This window comes from Hippopotamus amphibius, chromosome 17, assembly GCF_030028045.1.
Source record: "Hippopotamus amphibius kiboko isolate mHipAmp2 chromosome 17, mHipAmp2.hap2, whole genome shotgun sequence".
Lineage (NCBI taxonomy): Eukaryota > Metazoa > Chordata > Mammalia > Artiodactyla > Hippopotamidae > Hippopotamus > Hippopotamus amphibius.
This window is the reverse complement of record NC_080202.1, coordinates 59,254,224-59,277,503: the sequence shown is the minus strand read 5'-3', so window position 1 is coordinate 59,277,503 and position 23,280 is coordinate 59,254,224. Positions and strand designations below refer to the sequence as shown.

The 23,280-nt window shown below is 48.5% G+C and overlaps 1 protein-coding gene across 2 annotated transcripts in view; it reads right to left on the bottom strand.

The window, feature by feature from the left end:
- SLC39A11 (solute carrier family 39 member 11) overlaps positions 1-23,280 on the bottom strand; it is a 336,039-nt gene that overhangs the window by 113,833 nt on the left and 198,926 nt on the right. For both annotated transcript variants that reach the window (XM_057716107.1, XM_057716109.1), the window contains exon 6: positions 20,102-20,272. In XM_057716107.1, the coding sequence (XP_057572090.1) occupies positions 20,102-20,272 (171 nt within the window). The remainder of the gene's footprint in view (positions 1-20,101; positions 20,273-23,280) is intronic.

Sequence of the window (23,280 nt, the reverse complement as noted above, 5' to 3'; positions counted from 1 at the left end):
TTACGTGATGAACTTTACTATTGTATGATACGTGCATAAAAATTACAAAGATAAATACAAAGTCTGCTCTTATAACTCCCCTCTCTGTCTGTAAAGATTTGGGTAGTCTTTAAAGAGCCACTGTGTCTGGAAGGGGCTCAGTCTTCATGTGCTCAGAATCCCTACCTCTTCTTTTTAGAGACGGCACTCTGATTTTCCCTGAGAACCCCCCACGAGACCAGGCCAATCAGATTTCCTCTTCCAGAATTAAACCTTGAGCTGAACGACACAGGGGCAGAAAAGAGCTGTTTCTCAGTCATTACGGTGTCAGCTTTTTGAAGAGACTGTCCCTGAGCTCACATCTGTCACTGCCTCGGTTCTCCAAGGCTTGGCTATTCCGTTTTCCTTTCGATTCTCTGAGTTACTCCTTATACTTCAGATAAACTCCTTGGTGTGATTAAGCTGGCCAGAGCTGACCTCTGATGCTTGCAACCAAAGAATCCTAAATGACACAGAACTCTTTTCTGGTCTATTGTGGGACTTCAAATTATCCTTTGAAGTAACAGAATTGAATTCATTTTAAAGTACCCTAAAAAAACTAGATTTTTAAACAATCTAACAAGACATCCCTTTCCTTTAACTAGAATAAGCGGACCTGCTGCATATTCCCAGTCATAAACTTGAATTTCTGCTACTGTCAATGTACTAAGACTAACTTGGTAAGATAGCGTGGCTCTTTATCACGCTGGACCTGAACTAAGGTCGGCTGCATTCAAGTATCAAACCCTGCAACTAGTCCTGTCCTCCTCTACCATCACAGATATCACCAGAATCCTTTGCAACTCTTGGCAGCATCCAATCTACCAAGCATTCCCTGGAGAGAACACAGAAGCCGATCATGCAGCCAAAAGCCCACTATGGTGCCGCTGGGAGTTCTTCTGCCAGGAAAGCAATGAGCATCTTTTTAGCAGGTGGTCCGAAGCTGTGCCAGAGCTGTTGCCAGAGCGTTACTTGTGAAAGAGCAAAATGCCTGCAGTCAGGGCAGGATGGGGTGGGGTGGCTTCAAAGAAGGAGACCTACACCCCATTAACAAAGACTAGAGTCAATCTCCCTGCTAGTGTGGCTTTAGGAAACCAACATTTAAAACTTGTCACTGACAGCGCTGCTTATTTATGGTTGGGGCTGGGAGGTTACAAGGCTTTGAGGGTGACTTTCTCGAATGGGTAGAGGGAGACATATCATGGGACGTACCTGGTCTCAAAACTGTTGCTGAGAAAAACAGCCAGCATTACCCTCTCATTCTAAAACTGTGTTGTCCAAGACGGTAGCCATGTGTGGCTATTTAAATTTGAATTAAATAAGATTACTATCCACATATCCAATACGGTGGCTGGTGGGTACCATATTGGCCAGTGCAGATACTGACTTTTCATCACCATAGGAAGCTCTACTGAGCAGTACCGATCTACACAGAGGGGCGTGATGCTCTGTGCAGGTCTTAGTGAGAAGTGGCCCCTCCAAAACAGTGCTGCTCCCCAGTTGTCCCACGGAAAGTGGGTGAGCAAGGAGGACAACCATATCAAGGACCCCCCCTCCCCCAAGAGAGTTATTAGAATGAGAATGAAGGAACTTCTCCTTACTCAAGCCAAGTGAGGGACCACTCCAAGGAAAATGCTAGCAGAGCTTGGCATGCTTCCCTGGGAACTGCTCTCTGAACATCTGGAAGAATCCCAAGGGAAGAAGGTGGCTGGGGGAACTCCGGGGGCTGACTGCGGAGAGGGGACTGTCTGGGAGTAGCCTGCATTTCCAGAGGGCAAAGGGCCAAGGTGACATTTGGGAGGGTGACTTGATACAGTCTGTAAAGACCTCTCAGAGGTCTACCTACAAGGGCACACTGACTCTCATGGCATCTGTGCGGAGAGGACCACCAGGGGATGAGAGGATTCCTAAGTGGTCACCACAAGAAGTCCTGTCCCCACCAGTGGGTATTCCCATGAGGAGGCTCAGAAGAACCCTCAGAATTAGGACCCCATGAGATAAATGGTCCACACTTGAGAATATGCTACTTTGAGGGCACCAACACTGAGTTACAACCCTGACCTTCAGGGAAGATCTTTGGGCAGCCACCACCGAAATACAGCTCTCCTCCCCTGACCTCTTCTTTCTCTCTTCCTTCAACCCCATGGAACCAGCAAGAGAAGCAAAACAGGGGGTTAGAAAAAAAAACAAAGAAAAGAGAGACCACCCACCTCTGACCCACTGCAGGCTTCCAAGGCTAATCAGACCAGGAGCTGCTGGTGGAGAGGAGGAACGTTACACCGAAAGAGAGACTGAAGTTAGGTCAGACAGGCTCACCAGCGCTGAGCGTGACGATAAAAGAGCTCATCAACTCAAACCTTACTGGAGAACTTAGGTATCTGCTCGTGAAAGCATCCAGAGATGGGGAAGGGAGAATCAACAGAGGCGTTAGAGAGACAGTGATGTGAAAATAAAGCCGGTCTATGAGTTCACCCTACAAACTCCGAAGGTTTCAGAAGAAATGCATGAGAAACGTGCAGCCCAGGTAGGACAGAGGGATGCAGGAAGCTCCTGAAGAGGCGATGGTAAGAGCACCACATTAAGAATGACACCAGAGACCCACAAGCTTTGAAAGGAGACCTGGTCATGGCAACGCCACGAGGCATAGAGAAATAGCTCCACCTTACACAGAGACAATGGCAGCTCAAAGAAATTCAGCAACTGGCCCAAGAACACTAGCGAGTGGCCGAGCCAGGATTCAAACCCCAGTGGGCTCTTAACCACCACCCTGCCACTTCTGCAGGGAGTGGTCTTGAGTGGGGGCCCCTTTTCAAGAGGTGGCTTAAGCACATCCCTGGTTCTGAGAATCTCTGGCAGACCACTGTGTAGGGCACAGCCAATGCTGCCTTCCAATATTGTTCTAGCCCTTTCCTTAGCAAGAGAACACTGTGTCCTACAACTTTCCAGAAGGCAAAGCAAGAGTCTGAAGTTCTTCTCCTTAGTACTGTTGGAAGGAAGGAGTGATGGCTGGAGCTCCAATGGCAATCTTGGACTATGAGGCCACTTTACAGCCACATGCAAAGCCAAAAACTAGAAAATGCCTGTGTCTAGATTTGTTTTGTATTTGCCATACCCGTGCTGGACTGCCTGTCTCCAGATTTCTTTTAAATGAGAGAAAAAACCATTGTTTCAGGTTTTCTGTGTGGGCAGCCAACCCTTATCCTAACTGGGAAATCAGAAGGACCACTGGAGAGGTAATACACCTTGGTCTTCAAAGTCCCCCATGCCTCCTTCAAAAGCATCTTGCCCACGTATCTGTGGGCTGAGAAAAGCCCCTGAAGATGGTCTTCCAGTTGTCAAGGGTATGTATATTTCCATGACCATATTCCTCAGATTGGACTTGAACTCTGGGATCCCTATGCCTCTTACAGGTGTAAACTCCCAGACGCAGCTTTGATCATCAGTAGCATCAGGGAGTTATTTTTTAAAACATCTCTTAGTTATTTCTTTTGCTCTTTCTTCCCACCCCCATCCCCCGTGCCAGGGAGAAAAAAAAAATTAGCCAGGCAAGAGTACATCCAATTCCCTTTCTTAATTAGAAGCAAAACATTTGGAAAGCGGCGGCACAGTTGCTTGAAGAGCATTTGCAAATTATCCACGAGCACAAAGCTACCATATTAAGCCAAGCCACGCAGGTCGGAGAAGACATTCCAGGCTGATGGAGGGGATCATCCAGGTCCACAGAGGCGTCCATCAGTCACGGCTGGTGGGAGGCTCCACATCCCTCCACTCACTGCTGGCCACGCAAGGAGAAGGGCTTGCGTGAGATACAAAAATAAAAACCCCAAACTGCTAACTGCATTGCTATGAAATGTATTGTCCCAAACGAACACAACAGAGCACCTCGTGGATTTTAGGGAAGCGTTCAAATAAATAACCATTTCCTGGTAGCAGAGATTAGATTTCACACACCACGCACAGCTCAGCCCAAGCAGAAGGGGAGAGACGTGAAGAAGAGTTCTTTTTCCACAAGAAAAATTTACTTCTAATCCACTAATAGACAAGGAACTATGCCTTCCAAACTCTGTGGTCTGGGGAAGGAAGTAGTTACCTTTTTTTATATATAAATTTATTTATTTTTATTTATCTTATTTATTGGATGTGTTGGGTCTTCGTTGCTGTGCACGAGCTTTCTCTCGTTGCAGAGAGCGGGGGCTACTCTTCGTTGCGGTGCGCGGGCTTCTCATTGTTGTGGCTTCTCTTGTTGTGGAGCATGGGCTCTAGGCACGCGGGCTTCAGTAGTTGTGGCATGCAGGCTTCAGTAGCTGTGGCACACAGGCTTAGCTGCTCTGCGGCATGTGGGATGTTCCTGGACCAAGGATGGAACCCGTGTCCCCTGCATTGGCAGGTGGATTCTTAACCACTGCACCACCAGGGAAGCCCGGGAAGTAGTCATCTTGATCACGAGCATTCTCTGACCTCAATGGTTCTTGGGAGCCGTCTGCGTCATAGCAGATGTAGGAATGGCTGACCAGAGCAGATCCTGGGCTTTCTTTCCCCAGAAAATGCTAAGAGCAGGTTGGTACACAGTAGGCACTCAATGGATGCTGGCTATGACAACGCCATGACCTCCCAAGACAAGCCAGGGTGTTTCACGGTTAGACGGTTCTAACTGAAAAAGCTATTCCCTAAGCTGTGCTAACATCTATTTCCCTGTGCCTTCCACTCCTCGGTTCTACTTCCGGTTTGGATGGGAACACAGGATGAACCAGGCTCTTTTCGCCATGGTGGTCCCTCTAAGATGTAAAGTAGATTCTATCACCTACGTCTGCCTTCTCCAGCCTAAAAGGTCCAGTTATTTGAGCCACTGCTTCGTCTTCGAGCTTCCAGCCCAGCACGCTGGGGACTCTGGCCTGCAGGCCCGCGGGTGTGGTGCTGTCTTCTACCCTCAGGTACTCGGAGGACGGCGCAGATGGAGCAGAAGCCCCGAGGGCAACCACTTCTTGGGGTGGACCTGGCTTCCCAGGGCTCCCTCAATGCCTCGCAGACAGAAGGTGAGCAATGACTGTTTAGACCAACAAATGACTATGTCTCTTATTGAATTAAGACCCAAATTCTTTTTCTTGCTCCTGAATATGCTTTTATCACGTGTTTAATTTCAGGACTCTACTCGGGTGCCGAGACCAGCTCGGCGACTCGAGGTGAGTGACGGGTGCCGCAAGCTTGAAGAAGACACAGACACAGACACAGACTGAAGAGAAAAGTGGGACAGGGTGGGGGGGGGGGGGTGGCTAAAGACCTCTCGGATCAAGAGCTGTGCTGACTCATCCCAGGTTGCTTTTATTGAGTTCTTCGGCTAACATTCTCAGGTTACACCCATAAACAATCAAAGGCCTCACATGACTGAGGCAATTATCTTTGTTTGCTTCCTGGGTCCAAGTTGAGCAGGTGTGGATTTGAGCTGGGCCTGGAGAACAAAACAGCCCTGGGGGCAGGAGACCTCTCTCAGATATTAGGGGTCTGTGCCCCACCCCTGTTGGCCCCTCTGCGACTGTGCCTGTCTTAGGTTGTTCCTCCCTTGAGGAATCTTACCCGTCTCTGGCTAACCAGTCATCCTCCAGGGCCAAACAGGGTGATATAAGGAAGGCTCTATGCACCACCCCTGTTGGCCCCTCTGCGGCTGTGCCTGTCTTAGGTTGTTCCTCCTCTGAGGTATCTTACCCGTCTCTGGCTAACCAGCCATCCTTCAGGACCAAACAGGGTGATATTAGTCTCCACGCCCCGCACCCTCAGCTCCTCCACTGCTCAAGCAGGACATTCTGAATCCCATCGCTCGGCCCACATACTTTAACATTTTCGAGGTTTCAGAAAGGTTCCCAAATGTCCTCCCACATTCGGGTCCCTGTTTCTGTTCATTTTCACCTCGTTAGAGCTCATCACAATTCCAGCATGTTGAGATCTTTTGGTTTAATGACTTAATCATCCCACAAATCACCCGTCCCTCCCAGCTTCGTGTGAGCTGCAGATTAATTGGCATGCCGTCAATATACTCATCTGAGTGATTAATTATATTTCGCTTATATTTGTATTATACGTTTTGTAAAAGGCAGAGTAAACATCCTTTGTCTTCTCTTTCTGCACGGAGGGTGTTATGGACTGAACTGTGCCCCCAAAACCCATATGCTGAAGTCCTAACCCCCAGGACCTCAGAATGTGACCTTATCTGGAAATAGGGTTGTTGTAGATACATTAGCTAAGATGAGTGCACTGGAATAGGGGGGTCCCTAATCCAACATGACTGGTGTCCTTATGAAGCGGACACTTATATAGAGGGAAGATAACGTGACAAGACATAGGGAGGAGACAGCTGTCTACAAGCCAAAGAGAGAGCCTGGACCAGATCCTTCCCTTGCAGCCTCAGAGCCGACACCATATGGTTGGACTTCCAGCCTCCGGAGCTGTGAGGCAATAAATTTCTGTTCTTTAACCCCCCAACCCCCCACCCCCAGTTTCTGGTACTTTGTTAAGCAGCCTTGGGAAACTAACACAGAAGGAGAGGAACCAGATGGCCCCTAAAATCATTACCTCTGAGACATGAAGAACCTTTGTGCCTTAAAAGCCCCGGTGGGGAGGGAGCATTTGGGTACCACTCCTAGATGTGGCCCCCTTCAATTCTTCAGTCCACTGACACAGAAGCATAGAGCAGGCGTGAACTTTTGTGGCTTCAACAAAGAATCCTTTGAGGATGGACGTGAGGATTTTTTTTTCCTGAATTATGAGCACCAGAGTTAAGAGGAAGATGTCTAGGTTTATGGATTACCACCACCTGAAACATGCAAGTAATTCAAAGATGGAGAATGGAAAAGGGGACACTGCTGCTGTGAATCTCCAAAAAGAAGATCTCACCCCCATGGAAAGAGAAAAGTTGGGGCAATAAATGAAAACTCGGAATTCAAGAGCCAAGTTGTATAACAGAAGGGGGTTGAGGTCCACACATCTGGGGTCCACATATCTGATAAGAAATCGGGATTAAAATCGTTGCTTAATTCTGTCTACATCAGAAAGTGCTCACTGATGACAAAAACTGACATAAAACTCAACTCCCTGTCTGTCAGCTCGGGTACCAACTCGGCTGTGTTTTGGACAGCACATCAATTTGTTCAAAACGCACACAGCAAAAGAAGCTACTTCTTCCAGTAGTCAGGGCAAAAGTCCTTTACTCTTCTGTCCAGCAACCCAGAGGAAAACAAGGGAATTTCTGGCTTGGTTTCCTTGACAACCTTATCTTCACTCCAGGCACCATCTCCTGTCTCTAAGCAACAGGGCACTCTTCAGAATTACCGGGACGTAAAACCCAGCACTTTGCCGGAGTCTTTGAGGACCAAGCAAATCAGGGCAGAGCAGTTGGTCCCTTACAGGGCAGGGCCACAGGAGCACGGAAAGGTAAACGGGCCCAAATGTCCTCACCAGACTCTGCACACACCCCAGCATCCCCCCAAGTCCTCGGTGCTTGGAATTCCACGTCTCCACTCTCCTCCCCTGGCTTAATCCTCTGTCCTCTGGACGGGTCAGTGACTCAGTTCATCAGCCGGCTCCCCATAGATGCGCCGCAGCCAACAGAAAAGCCCTACGTGGCCCTCGTGTGAAGGAGAGGCTGACCCCTGAGCACAGGGCACAAAGCGGAAAGCTAAGGTGCCACCACTGTGACTTACTGATTTTTGTAAACGAACCGGCTCAGCTGGAGAAAAGTGTCTGATTAAAAGAGGAGGAGAGAAAACGCCTATTTTGCTGTGTTGACATTTAAGGAGACTTCATTTGCACCTGAAAACAGGATTCAGAGATTTTTATTTCTTCCCAGCCAGGATGCCCCCGCCCCCTTCCCTAGCATCTCTGTGCCAGGAAGGATTTCTGAGAAGAATCAGAAGAGGACCAAATGAACAGAATCTCTGGAAATGACAGCTCTGAACTCTAATGACAGCAAGAGAAGAAAGCTGATGAGTGCAAAGCTCAGAAGTTGCTGACAAATGGCGTTATCAACTGCCGTGTCCAATAACCAGGACCACTGCTGTTTACCTGGTACCTTTATGCCTCAAGCAGGCTCCCTGCCACGACCCTGTTTCCTTCTCACATCACCTGTGAAGCAGGGGGTGGGGCCGGAATTACCCGCCTTCCTTCCTTCAACTTGGAAAGCTGTCACACGTGATGATCACACAGTCAGTTATTTTCAAAATAAGATAGAAACTCAAGACTGATTCCTAACTCTCATCCGCGGTAAAGGGGACTTGGGCTCATCTAAATTGCTATAGTGCAAAGGCAATTTCCAAGTTTTATTGTCCCCGGGAGCTGGGAGTTATTTTCTAATTAAATTTTTTTGGGGTAGCCCATTAGCATGACAGATCTGTTTGAGATTCCTGTCCTTGTTCGTTCTCCCTTGAGTAGAATTATTAAGTAGAAAAGTCTGAATTCACCGTCAAGCCCTCATGTGAGGTCCATTTACAGCAGCTGCTTTGCCGGGGGTGGGGCTGAAGCCGCACGCAGGGGCTGCAAAGACGGAACGATGAGGGACACGTCCCAGGGTTAGGAAAAATAGCAAGTGGTGGGAAGAGGAGATTAGGGGGCAGGGGTGGGGAGTGACTGTGCTCAAGTACTTTGCAGGACACGGGGGCACGGCGAGCTTTCGCATAAGGTCAGAGGCAGCAGGCAATGATATCAAATACATACTCCCAACAGCTACCAACCAGTGCAAGGGGTGGGCGGAGTCACAGCTCATTAGGGCTGATGAGGGCGAGACCTTGAATGAGGACGTGGTGTGATCCCTTCGGGCAGGTAACACCCCCAAATCACAGACCATGGGGGTGTCTAGTCTCTGAAGAGCGGGGCCCCTGCAGATGCGTGGTTTGCAACGGCTTGACCATCTCGGTGTTGGAGGAAGCTCGGGTTCATGGACAGCCCCCAAGGGGCTTCACACAGGCTGAACTCGCACCCCTTTACACTCACTCTCAGGAGCTACCCATCTTCTCCTCTCCTCTCAACCCCCAGGCTGAGCCCACCACCTCTGAAGCGGTCTCCACACCACCAAGATGGGAGCCCGAAGCGGTGGACATTGTCAAGTCAAGTCACATCTGTGCTAAGGGGGAGCTCCCAGGGCAATGTCCTCCCCGGAAAGGGAGATGGACCGACAGAGCAGGAAATGGACCACGAAGTACGACCACGAAGTACGTTTAGGTGCGTTGCACTTCATCAGAGAAAGGAAAAGAAAATGGAACGTTGACTTCAGGATTCATCCTTGGTTAACGGTTATGTGCAGAATACAAGTAACATTTTAATTCTTTTCATTGCCACATCATAACAGCTATCAAGGGAGTAGAGACAAAACAGAAGAAACAGGGACTTATTAAACACATAACGAATGTGCACTAAAATTGGCATATAAGAATATGAATGAGCTGGGGCCGTTATAAAGGACACACCTCAAAATGTTATCAATTGATCGAGCTGCACCTCGGATGCTATGGAGGGATTAAACTTGTTACTGGCTACAGCTTCGGAATAAATGAGGTCACTCAACGGGAGAGACAGACACGTAAAGACGGTGGGTTCTCAGGCTGGCAAAGGTGCCGGGTATTTTCATAAACCAGACTTTCGGAAACGCCACCGTTCTCTGTACAGTGGCGCAAGGACAAATCAAGCTCTTGTCAAAGATCATGGTGAAGCCAGCGGGGACTCTGGAATTTTTAGCAACACAAGCATACCTTCCATTCGTGAGCATGCTTGCGGGCGGCTGGGGGGGAGGGGGGTGTCCTCGGTGGCTTCTCCGGGAGCAGGAAAGGGTCTGAAGGTATTGCTCACTGCAGCCTTGGGCTGGAGTCGCCTGGCTGAACAGAGCAGAAGTGATCGAATTCTGGCAGAAAAGATGACTCCTGACACCAGGTGAACTGCCCCACGCCCACGGATTTGGGTCAGCGCTGCAGCTACAGACTACCTCCCAGTCACCTCGTTAACCAGTGGAAGAAAGAGAACAGCCTGGGGTCCAGCCAGGGGCTTCAGCCCTTCCTGTGTGCTGGGCACTCTTCCTGTCTCTCCTCATCCCGGCTACTGTGGACAGAACACTGGCAACCGGTCCTATGAGGGCTGGACGCCACCGCACCTCTTCAAGCAGCAAGTGTTATTTTTTACACACCGTCTTCAAAGTCTCCAATGTTCACCGAACCGAAAGAAAGACGACACCTTTGCCCTGAGAGCTTGTCTTGATTTTGCTGACTTCCTGTGAGAGTCGATTCATTCTGCACGGTATTATGTGTGTATAAAACATTCTCCTGTTTAGATTGGACGCTCTTTCAAAGCAAAGACTGTCTTGCATTCTTTGTTGTACATCTGTGCCATCCAAAGTGGCAGTTCCTATGGGACTCCCCTGGTGGTCCAGTGGCTAAGACTCCACGCTCCCAATGAAGGGGGCTCGGAGTCGATCCCTGGTCAGGGAACTAGATCCAACATGCATGCCACAACTAAGAATCCGCAAGCCGCAGCTGAGAAGTCCTACAGATCCTACATGCCGCGACCAAACACATATTGCAACAAAGACCCGGTGCAGCCAAAAAAATAAATAAATATTAAAAAAATAAATAAAGTGGCAGCTGCCAGTTCTGTGTGGCTACAAGACACCTGGAATTTGGCTAGTGTGATGGAGAAAATAGTTTCATTTTAATTAATTTAAGTTTAAATTTGAAAATGGAAGCAGTATGAAGTCTTTTCCCATAAAACACAATTTTTTTTGGTAGGGTGACATTTCACTTGCATCACTGAACATTTTACTTGAATCATCCAACAAGACGTGCCAGGCGTGTAAACACACACGGCATTTCAAAGACTTAGTGTGAAAATAAAGAATGTAAAAGTATCTCAATTTTTTAATATTGATTCTAGGTTGAAATGATAACACTTTGGCTATTTTAGGTTAAATAAAATATATTTTAAAAACCAATCTTGGGACTTCCCTGGTGGTGCGGTGGTTGGGAACCCGCCTGCCAATGCAGGGGACACGGGTTCGAACTCTGGTCCGGGAAGATCCCACATGCCGCAGAGCAGCTAAGTCCGTGAGCCACAACTACTGAGCCCATGCGCTGCACCTGCTGACGCCCACGTGCCTAGAGCCCGCGCTCCCCAACAAGAGGCCACCACAATGAGAAGCCCCCGCCCCGCCATGAAGAGTAGCCCCAACTCACTGTAACTAGAGAGAAAAGCCAGCACACAGCAATGAAGACCCAACACAGCCATAAATAAATAAAGTCTACAAATTTAAAATAAATAAATAAATACCAATTTCACCTGATTTTCTAGTATTTTTTTAACACGGCTATTAGAAAGTTGAAAATGACACATGTAGCCTGCCTTACGTGTGTTGGACGAGGGTGATTCCGAAGCTTCCTATACAGAAAGTACCGAGGGAGTATCGTTGACTGATTGGTTGAACACTGTAAACAAAGCTTCATCACCTCTCACCTGGTGCCCATCATAACCAGAGAAAAGCATTTTTCAGGTCCCTTATCTGGATTAGAAATATAATCTGTGCCCAGGAAACATGACGCAGAAAATGAGTGACAATGGAATAAGATCACTTGTGCCAATTCATAGCCTCCCTCCTGCTGAAATGGGTTAAAAGTGCAGAACAACAACAGGCTGTAAAATGAGAGAAGAACTGAGAGACTCAGACCGTAAGAATACATTTCATTCTTATCTCAGCAGCAAATGGGTCCCTGTGCTTCCTGACAGCCGAGGATGGAAACAAAAGGTGTACATGCTAAATTACAAGTATTGTTTCCACGAGGGAGGCGAAGCTATTCCAGGCGGTGCGTTCTGAAATACATATTTAACAGAATTGGGTGCTGAACCGGGCAATGTTCCTAGCAAAAATGTGGCAATAAATGCCACGGTGACTTTCATGTGACAGTGATTGTCCTTTCTTCAAAATCCAGGGTGAGTCAGGAGAAGCTGTTCCCGGAGGGGCTAAGCTGACACAGACGGATGATGCCGCCTTGCTCAGGGGAGGGGTGTGTGTCTCTTTGCAGATAACACATCCCGCCCAGAGGACAGGATGACAGCTTGTCCTGGGAGCAGCTCTCCATTGCCCCCGACATTGGACATGACACAGAGCCTGTAGCACAATTTCCCCGCACGGGCCGCCCCTGTCCTGTGCCGTCCCCACAAAGCCAGATCAGAACCAAAGGGAACAAGAATGGTGGCACCACAGGGATGACCCTGCACCACCATTAATTTATTTAAAAAACAAAACAAAACAGTAACGTGCAAATTTTGATTTCTAAGTATTTTACTCATAATGTATTTCTGACACACCCTGGGACTGAGAAAAACTGTCTCAGAGAACAAAATCTCTCCCCTAAATAAAAGTCATCCCAAGGCGAGCTTTGGTAGGCTCTGAATAACTGGTGACGTTACATTTCTATGCGGTCCATCCAACAGCAGTGCCATCCAACAGAACTTTCTGCGATCGTGGAACTGGTCTCTACTGCTGTCCAACACGGCAGCTGTGGTGCACATGGCTCTCCAGCACTTGACACGTGACCGAGCACAATGGAGGATCTAGATTCTGCATTTTCTTTTACTTTTTTAATTTATTTTTTTAGTTGCAGGAAAATAATTTACTAAAAGCTAATATGCTTTTTTCTCTCTGCTTTATGAAGTATGATTGACAAATAAAAATTGTATATATTTAAGGTACACAATGTGATATTTTGACGCACTCGTGAAATGAGTACCACAGGCAAGCTAATTAACATACCCATCATCTCACACGGTTACCTCTTCGCGTGTGCAGTGAGAACACTAGAAGATTCTGCACTTTATTTAATTCTCATCAACAAAGAGTGGAACATTTGGTGGCTCCAGGATTCAAGCCTTGGCCTTTCTGAGGCTAAAGCCTGTGCTTGTCCACCTGGCTGGTACTGCAGCTTCAAAGGGCTTCACGCAAACCATGTTCCAGCCAGTATCTGCCTGGCCATCGTAGAAAGATAACTGGCAATGCCTGGAAACTTTGAGTCCTGATACAAAAATAGGTTCAAGTTCTCTTGCTTTAACTTTTTTCTTTAATTTACAAAATCGGTAGGAGGATGACAGGACCTGCGAGATGTGGGAAAGGGTCTTGATTTTAACCCTCAGCCTTAGACTGTAGCCATCGTGACCTGGAGGCCAGAGAGTAGGGTACAGGCATCTGCGTGTGCGCAGCCTGGGGCCGGAGCTGACGGCGAGTCTAAAAGTCGCCCTGTTACTTGTGAGTGATGCCATGGGTATCTGGGAGTTGCTATTTCACTCTCGGGCGTTTGTGCCAGTTCTCACGCTCAAACCCAGCATCTTGCTCCGGGAGCGTGCTCCGAGCTTCTGCAACGGCACACGCCCAGGAACGCGGTATGCCAAGCAGCATGTCATCCCAGACAGGAGCCTCTGCTAATTATCATGTCAGGCTTCCCACTGAGAATCAGAAAATTAAAGGAGAAGATTACAGTGTTTCCAAACTCCTGGAGTACATGCATCTTCACACTGTAACCTCTTGGAGGTGAAAAGTAAAGTGATCTGAGACGGTTCCACTCCAGACCACCGGTTCCACTCCAGACCACCGAGACCAGAACGGAACAATCTTCAAGGAGCAAAGGGAAGCCAAAAGCAGGTGGGAGGAGGGGTGTGGGCACCAGGAGGAGGTGGAGGGAAATTAACACTGTTGAGGCCCTGTTGTGTCCCAGGCATCCTGATCCACACTTCATGGCTGGCAACACGGGGCGTGGCCTCACTTGTTGCCATGGCTGTCATCTCACTGAATATGGAACTGCAAGATAGATACGATCTCCATTTTACAGCTGGGAAAACTGAGACTCCCATCATCTTACCTAAGGATACCAGCTAGTAGAGCATCTGGTGGCCCAGGGTCCAAGCCCCGGCCTTTCAGACTTTCGGTCCTGTGCTTTCCCCTCCCTCCATGTCTCCTTCCTTGATGTGGAAAAAGGCATGGCCATCGGTCTGGGTTCCGACCGTCCTTTCCTGGTGGCAGTGGTGGTAGTGGATGTGTGGGGGCTGCTCAGTGTTCCTTCCACACATACACCTGCAAGGAACCCACAGTGGAGGGTGTCCTAGGCAGGGATGAGGCTTCTGGTCCAGGTTCTCTCCACCCAGATCTCCTTGATGAACGGAGCCCGTGGCATTAGGAGGGACCACCACAGACATGCACATCTGACCTGGCAAGCTCCAAAAAGTAAGAAGCATTTGCTGAACTTTCCTGGAACCATTGCTGAAAAGTTCTGTGATCCACCAGAAGAAAGGCAACAGAGCTCACCATGGCTCAAGAGGCAGACTGGTGGCCACAGAGAGATAGTGTGAACCATGCTCTATCAGGACCTGCTGTGTGACCTTGAACTTGCTCTTCAACCTAGCTGGGTCTCAGTTTCTAAAACATAAACCAGGGGTGCTAATATTTAAATCATATACTTGGAGCACTTGACGTCTGGAGCTTCAAAAGGCCCCAGGAAGTGGTGGCCTCTAGTGTCATCAGGGCATTTTATTCCTGCCAATGATCTGTGACCTTGAGTGGGGCTCAGCTTACTCACTGACTGAGCCTGGGTCTCTGGCTGCAGAAAATACCCCTTCAGTTTCTGGGAGCAGAGCAACATGAAGCACAGGGTTCTCCCTGGAAAAATCCATGGCTAAGAGAGGAACTTTCTATTCACTCTTTGCCGCAGGAAAATGAAGACTCAGTAAGTTCTTCTTTCGAGCTATTGGCTCCTTCCTGAACATGCTTAGTGCTGGCCCTCAGAAGCCACCCAGCCAGCATGTGGGGACCACAGTAGAATAAAGTGAGTGCCTGGGCTCACGCCACCAACCATACCCGGACCCCGGGAGTGTCATCTTTCCTGGCAAAGGAGACTCTGCAGATGCAATTACCCTGGAGTATCCGGGGATGGGATTACCTGAGCGGGGCCCAGACTGCGGTCATGAGGATGTTTACAAGAAGGAGGCAGAGGGAGATAAGAAACAGAAGAGGATGCAATGTGACCACGGAGGCAAAGACTGGAGCTGTGTGGCTGCACAGCCAGGAGAGCCAGCAGCCTCCGGAAGCTGGAAGAAGCACAGAACAGATTCCAACAGGAGCGCGGCCCTGCCAACACTTGGCCTCTTGAACCGTAAGAGAATAAATCTGGGCTGTTTGAAGGCACTAAGTTTGTGATAATTTGTTACAGCAGGCATAGGAAGCTAATACAACCCTAAATTCTCTCTCCCATCAGGAAATGAAACAACTCCAATAAGCTTCTCTCAGGCATAAAGGAACAACGGTGACTTCTACACTTTTTGTGTGTGTTTGGGGGATCAGGGATGTTGAGGTGGTTGGGTGATGGAGGGCCCCCCTCCAAAAAAGCATTTTGGGGACTAGCAGATGCAAACTATTATATATAGGATGGATAAACAACAAGGTCCTACTGTAGAGCACAGAGAACTATATTCAATATCCTGTGATAAACCATGATGGGAAAGAATATTTTAAAAAAAGAATTTCTATGTGTGTATAATTGAACCACTTTGCTGTACAGCAGAAATCAACACATTGTAAGTCAACTATAATTCAATTGAAAAATAAAAACAAAAAGCATTTTTATCTGATCACATGAATCATAAATATTCATTATAGAACAGCTGAGTTATAAATCTCACAAAAACATGAAGACAAGGAAAATCAGCCATAATCCTGTAACTCCACAATCCCCAGAAATAACCAGCCACTGTTAACATGTTAGTGTATAAATCTGTCGGGTTTTGTTCCCTGAAACAAAATCATCTCTGATGAAAACGTCAAGCATCTCACTGAAAGCCATGAAATGGGGTCTATTAGGAGCCGTCAAGGAAGAACAAGCCAAGTAATTAAAATCAACTGTTGTGCTGTTCTAGAGACACAGGCAGTGACCTCCAGCTCTCTCTGTGTCACGGCAACAAGCGGCAAAGCAAACTTGACTCTTGGCTCTGATGAGAGGAAACTATAAAGCCTCTTCTTCCATGGACCTTCATAAGTGATGCCAAACGGCAAGAAAAGTTCAGTGTATCCCGGAGATCCACAGCAGTCAAATGGGTCCCTTCACCCACCCGGCGGTCGGGGTGGACAGGAAACTGGGAGCCCTAACGCCCCTCCCAGAAAGGGGGCCAGGTCCCCAAACACACCAGCCATCCCCGGAGCCCGAATATACAATGCGCTCCAATACAAACTGTAACATGGGATCCAGAAAGAAGGTGACACAGGCCTTCCTGAAAGAGGCTCCATCTATGGGGGGGGAGGGGACACAAATACCCTTAAATAACTGCCATGCAGAGCGATACCTACTGACACAGAGGCAGACACAGGATTCGGGAGGTGTCACCCAGGAGGGAGTGATTAACACTGCAAAGGAAGTGAAATTAACCATGTACTACCTGTCTTATTTTTCACCTAATCATCCAATGCCGGGGCTGGAAGGAAGCACAGTGATAATTTAACACACACCGCCACCCCCTGCTACCCCACCAAATTCTCCAATGGAGCAGCACCTGAATGAGATAACCTCCAGAATCCCTTTAAGCTCTGAATTTAACTTTCTCACGTACAAAGACCATAAGCTACTCATGAAAAGAGATTAGTAGGAACTCGGTGGCTAGTTGATTTTTAATTCCACTCTGACACAGAAAAGGAGTCTTGTTTTCCGAAGGCCCGGAAGTCTCTGGAAGGCTCCAAGCCCTGGAGTTAACATGATCCTGCAGGAAAAGCCCTTTAAGAGACAGGGTGCTCCCAAGGCTACAGAGGGGGTCGCTTCCACAGAAAACATGCCGTTTCCTTGGGAGGTCATTTTCCAAAGGACTCAGCTCCCCACGCTGAGGCAGAGAAGGAACGTGGGGTGAGGGGCCGGCGCCCCCGCCCTCGGGAGCCTTTGCACCCACACCAAGGGCACGCGGGGCTCACGTCTGCCCGGCTCCATCAGGCATCACCCTTTTCTCCGGAAACATTTCAAGTACTTGCACAGCTGGACAGTTTGGTTTTCCAAAGCAGGGGTTCCTTCCTGCCCTGGAGCTGTGGGTGGCCTTCGTGAGGTCTGTGGACCCTCAAGACTGTCTGCAAACTGGCTTGTGTGCAACCTTCTCTTACAAGAGGGTCCACCGCTCTTAGCAGGTTCTTCGGGGGACTGTGAGCCAGAGAAGTTTAAGGATGCGTGTATCCACGCACACGTGTCTCAAACACGAGCCCAGGTGCCCCGGGTGTGTGCTCATGCATGCGTGTGTGCCCTCGTGCCCCAGAACCTCTAAGAGACACTCGTTAATAAGCTTTCCTTTTTACTCCCACATTAAAAAAAAAAATTTTTTTAACAAAATGTCATCCCCAGGACATACGAAACTGAACCAGCCAAAACAAAAAACTTGAAAAAAATCAATTATCCATTTAGTGGCCGTGAAAAATCTATCTTAAAACCCAGAATCTCAGGGAACATGAAAGCTCTAGTTAAATTTTTAATAAACCATGAAGGCTAGTCTTAAAGAAGAGACCTTTTCCAAGGTACGTTGGTGACAGGCAAGCTCTTGAAATGGTTCTCATGAAAAGGCACGAAGCTGCCAGCAGGTAACAGCGGGGTAGTGGACTTCCCTTTAGACTGAAGTTAGGAGCTCAAGACTCCAAGAGCCAGCCCCAGTGGGGTCTTCGGAAACACATCTATCTGATTTGGATTTTTCTTCTTTTTCAACTGATGAAAGATGGAGTCTTAAATGGCAAAAAGACAGCCACAAACTACTATGACCGAAAAAACAGCCTAAGTAACTCTCTTCTCGAATGATCAGCATTTCACAGGTTGAAAGTGACCGTGGAGGTTTCGGAGCTGCGCTCTGCAGAGACCCTGGTCTCCCAACGAGCTCTTCAAGACACCGGGGGTGAGTGTCACCAGCTCCTGCCACCCGGGCAAAGCCACTTTGGTCAGATTTGTGCGTTGGGGTCCCACATAAGACATCATCTCAAGCCATACTGAATAGCAAGCTCTAGGAAAACAACCAAAATAGCTGACTCAGAACCCAAAGGGAGAAAGCAGATGAGGGAAATGAGAGGGAAACAGATGCTGAAAAAAACTGGGGGCAAATCAGCCTATACCATCATGTGATAGAAATTCCTAAGATCAGGATAGACATAGCAGAGACAAATGTTTCTCGTCTAGAGGAAGATCTGAGCTGAGTGATTAGACACAATGTTTTGACAGGTTTCATATATACCCTGGAGTATATAACATATTGAAATTTTCTTTCTTTAAAGATGACCCCAAAAAGTCTTCATTGCACAAGTAGAAGGGTATCAAGGCACACACGGGGGAATAAACTCGGTTTGGCCGTGGCCTTTGCTTCCACAGTATTGAAGCCAGAAGACAACAGAGCAATATCTATGAGAGCTTCAAGGAGAATTATGTGCCTCTAGCAAACTCTGGCCACTCAAGTCTTTGCTCCTGTATTGGGGTAACAAGTTGACATGAGGAACTCTGCAAGGACTCAGGTAATATACCACCCGGGGCTGCTCCCTGAGCAAGCTTATCACTCAAACTTGAGTCCCAAAACTACGAAAGATGGGTCAGAATGTTTAAGAACACAAGACTGAAGGGATCAGGACTATTATCAATGCTAATAACAGCCACCACTTTTCAAATGCTCACGTGGCCCAAGTACTGTACAGACTGTATATATACATATACACCATCTTACTTAATTATCAAAATGCTGTAGTTCGTTTTGTAAACAATATCCCAGTTATCTCAGTAGTAGCCTTATCCCGACTTCATGGATGAGAACACCAAGGTTCAGAGAGCTCAAGTCATCTGTCAAGATAAACTAGTTAGTTAAGTAGAACTGGAATTCCGAAATGTAACCCAAGGACTTCCTCAGGGTCCCTCAATTTATTTTTTTTAACAGTATCTTTACCCTTTTTTATGCTTATCTGTCTTTTCTAGTTACTCTATGGTAAACATATTATTTTTGAAATTGAACACCGGTAAGTTCTTGTTTTTCACTTAAAACAAATCCAAAGACACAAAACAAATTACTCCAAAATGCTAAAAAGGAAAGGATTGGTAGTGTAATAGGGAAGAATCTTTGCATTCCGTTACAAGTTAATCAGTAAAGGGATGTGGCCTATAAGCTTAAATTATACCTAATGCAGGACCTCACTGATGGTCCAGCGGTTAAGACTCGGAGCTTCCACCGCAGGGGGTGCGGGTTATTACACCCAATGGCCCGTCTCTGGGAAGCCTGCCTCCCAGGTAATGAGCATGAAGCTAAAATACCTTGGCTGAGCCACAGGAAACACCTTGACCAGGCCCACCTGTGAATGACTGCAGGAAAGAAGAAATGAACACATCCCCGCCGGAGGCCGATGGGAACCAGGAAATGTTTGACTTTACTCCCTCCCCTTTTAGTATAAAAGAAGCCTGAATTCTGACTGAGGCAAGGTGGTTCTTTGGGTCACGAGTCCACCACCCTCTTGGTCTGCTGGCTTTCCGAATAAAGTCGCTAGTCCTTGCCCCAACAACTCCTCTCTCGATTTACTGACCTGTGGTGCAGTGAGCAGTACAAGCCTGGACTCGGTAACAGTAAGGACATTTCAGAAAGACGTCCCCATGAAGAATGCAGGTAAGGCAAACCTCAGTGTAAAACTACATCAAACTCAATACTTTTAAAAAAAATGAAGAAGAACCAGAGACACTCCCTGTTTACGAGAGGCGCCCTCCACAGCAATCGGGCAACAGCTACGAATTTATGCCCAAACGATTTGCCGTCAAATACGTGAAGAAAGGAACTCATGGGTGGAAACTGGAGTGAAACTGTTTGCAGTAACTGGAACACACAGTTTTAACACACAATGATCAACCTAGAGCCAATGACCCCAAAATTAAACTCAAGAAAGATCTGCACTCCCTCCCCCGTGCCCCCCCCCGTGCCCCCCCCCCCAAAGAAACACCCAGCGTCACAAGTGCTCAAGCCCCTTTGCCAGGCAGGCAGCTGAGCTGACCGTCGCTGCACCTTGCGACCCGCGGCTGGACCGCTCGGGGCGAGACCTCACCTGGGATGTTGTGTATGGTGATGGCCAAGATGAGCAGTGCAATCCTTCTCCAGCTGCTGCCGCCGGGCTGCGCCGGGTTCCCTCGGGACGGCACGGGGGCGGCGGGGCCCCCTGCGAGGTCGGGGGTCACCGCCTTCTTCCTCTGATATGCCTCGCCGTTCTCACTCTTGTCTGAGCAAAAAGAGAGGGACGGAAAGAGAGAGGAGTTGGAAAACGGGCACGTCAGGACTTGGACAAGCAGCAGGCAGAGGAAGCTTTCAGGGCTGGGAAATGGTCTATTTCCTAACCTCCCAGTGGACCGTTATGCTTGTCTGGTCCTCCATGCGTTCACGTACTCGTTCATTCGTTCATCAAACATTCCTTGAACAGACATTCAGTGCCCAACATACAAGTACTAAAAAGGGTAAAAAGATGAAAACGGGGCATCCCAGCAACGCCGGTTTAAGAGAAGCAGTACGGAGGCGTGACTCGGGGGCACAGGCTCCGGAACCAGGCTGCCTGGCTCATTTCCTCACTCCGCTGCCCGTCAGCTGTGTGGGGCGAAACCTCTTTGTGCCTTAGTTCCTCGCTTGGTAAAATGGGGTGATAACAGGACCTATGCCACAGGGGTTTTGTGGGGATTAAGTGAGAGGCTGCACACGAGTGCTCAGACCGTACGAAGTGCCTATGTGTGGACTGTGGCTGCTGTCACACGTCCCCTCCCTCCCGAAGGATGCGACCCTGCTCTCCAGGTCACACTGACTCAGGGGGAGCCAACCCGGATGCCAGGCTCAGCCAATCAGATTCTCTCCCCAGGGATGGGGGACTGGGATGGGGAAGGGCCATGTGACCCCAGGGTGGACTCTGCATCTGGAAGGTCACGTGATGAAAGGGCAGCCACGCCGTAAGGTGCAAGAATGGGAGGAGGGGCAGCCGTACAGAGAGAGAGAAGGAAGCGGATGTACAGAGACAAGCAGAGATGGGAAACCATGCAGCCAGAGAGAGACAGACAGACTGAAAGACAGACAAATGGCAGCCTGGGCGCCACGGGACATTCTGACCCTCACGGGCTGAAGACAGTACCCAGCCCCTGGGTTTCATGAGCTAATCGTCCTTTGAAAAATGCCCCTTTAGGGGTTAGGGGGTGAGGGATAAATTAGGACTTGGGGATTAACAGATGCACACTACCATATATAAAATAGATAAAACAACAAGGATTTACTGTAGAGCACAGGGAACTATATTCAATATCTGGTAATAAATTATAATGGAAAAGAATGTGAAAAAAAAGATATATATATATGTCTGTATGTATATATGTATGTATAACTGAATCACTTTGCTGTACACCTGAAATTCACACAACATTGTAAATCAACTATACTTCAATAAAAAGTGAAATAAAAAGGAAATAAAAATTCCCCTTTGGGTATATATGTAAAGGGTATCATTTCTTACGGCCAGATTATCCCAAATACCCACGGTCTGCCGGCTTATCTGTTGATTCTTAACGGAGGCCAACTGCCTGGATCTGAAATACAGGACCAAGACTAAGGCAGAGAGTTCAGGCTGCAGCTCGCAGAGTGGGAAGGCTTTGTGAGAGAGGCTTCGTGGAGGAGGACGGTTGCCGAGACCAGCTCGGCGATTCGAGGTGAGTGACGGGTGCCGCAAGCTTGAAGAAGACACAGACACAGACTGAAGAGAAAAGTGGGACCGGGGGACTCAAGACCTCTGGGATCCAGGGCCTTGCTGATTCATCCCACGTTGCTTTTATTGGTTTCTCGGCTAACACTCTCAGGTTACTCCCATGAACAATCAAAGGCCTCGCATGACTGGGGCAATTATCTTTGCCTCCTGGGTCCGAGTTGAGCAAGTGTGGATTTGAGCTGGGCGTGGAGAGCAAAGCAGCCCTTGGGGCAGGAGACCTCTCTCAGATGGATTAGGGGTCTGTGCCCCACCCCTGTTGGCCCCTCTGCGGCTGTGCCTGTCTTAGGTTGTTCCTCCCCTGAGGAATCTTACCCGTCTCTGGCTAACCAGCCATCCTTCAGGGCCAACCAGGGTGATATGAGGTGTGCAGGGAGAAAGGGGCTGCGCCCCCAGAGACGGCCAACCCTCTGCCTATGCCCCCATAGTCTCCACGCCCCGCACCCTCAGCTCCTCCACTGCTCAAGCAGGACATTCTGAATCCCATCGCTCGGCCCACATACTTTAACATTTTCAAGGTTTCAGAAAGGCTCCTGAATGTCTTCCCACAGACGGTCTTGATCAAATCTTAAACATGTGGTGGTAACAAGAGTCTCCATCATCTGAGCCTGCAGAGTCTGACTCGGATGTCACAGACAGGCCACCAGAACCTGTGGGGACATCCACCACGAGCGGGGAAGCCCTAGAGCCCAGTGCGGGCTCTGCTCTCCCAGGGGCGTTCCTAGTGGTCCCCTTCACACTCACAAGCGTCCTGGTTTGGAAGATAAATGTTGTGGCTCCCCAGGCTGGGGGAACCAGCAGAAGCCTGCCCGACGTTCTGTTCTGATGGGGTCCAGATGACTTGACGGGGAGGAGGGACCTCTCCGCGGTAGCGACTTCCCTTCACTAGAGACACATTTTTCACAAGCAAAATCACTCATCTCTAAGCTGAAAATTGCAGAAAATGTTTCCCAAAATCAAACTAAGAAACTTTGAGAATTCCTTTACCCCTGTGCCCGGGAGTCTGGTGCGGCCTCTCCTTACTCCTGGAGGTAAAGCAAGGCAAGGGCAGTTATCGCACGCCCGCAGGTGCTTCATTTCAAGACCAGAATCTCACTGTATAAACTGGATCAGATCTTTGATTCCCTTTTCCGATGAGCCTACCTTAGAGGAATATGGTTTCATACATCAAAAACATGAAAAGAGAAGAGGACTTCTTTTAAAAAACCATTATGTGTTTACTCAAATCAAGCCAGTGCCGCTTAAAGAGTAAGAAAGAGCCAAAGAGCAGGTAGACTCACTCCTCCCCAGGTGGCCCCAGTTGGTTCTCTCAGAAACAGCTGGATCTCGGGGCTTCCCTGGTGGCACAGTGGTTAAGAATCCTCCTGCCAACACAGGGGACACGGGTTCCACCCAGGCTCCAGGAAGATCCCACATGCCTCGGAGCAACTAAGCCCGTGCGCCACAACTATTGAGCCTGTGCTCTAGAGCCTGCGAGCCACAACTACTGAGCCCAA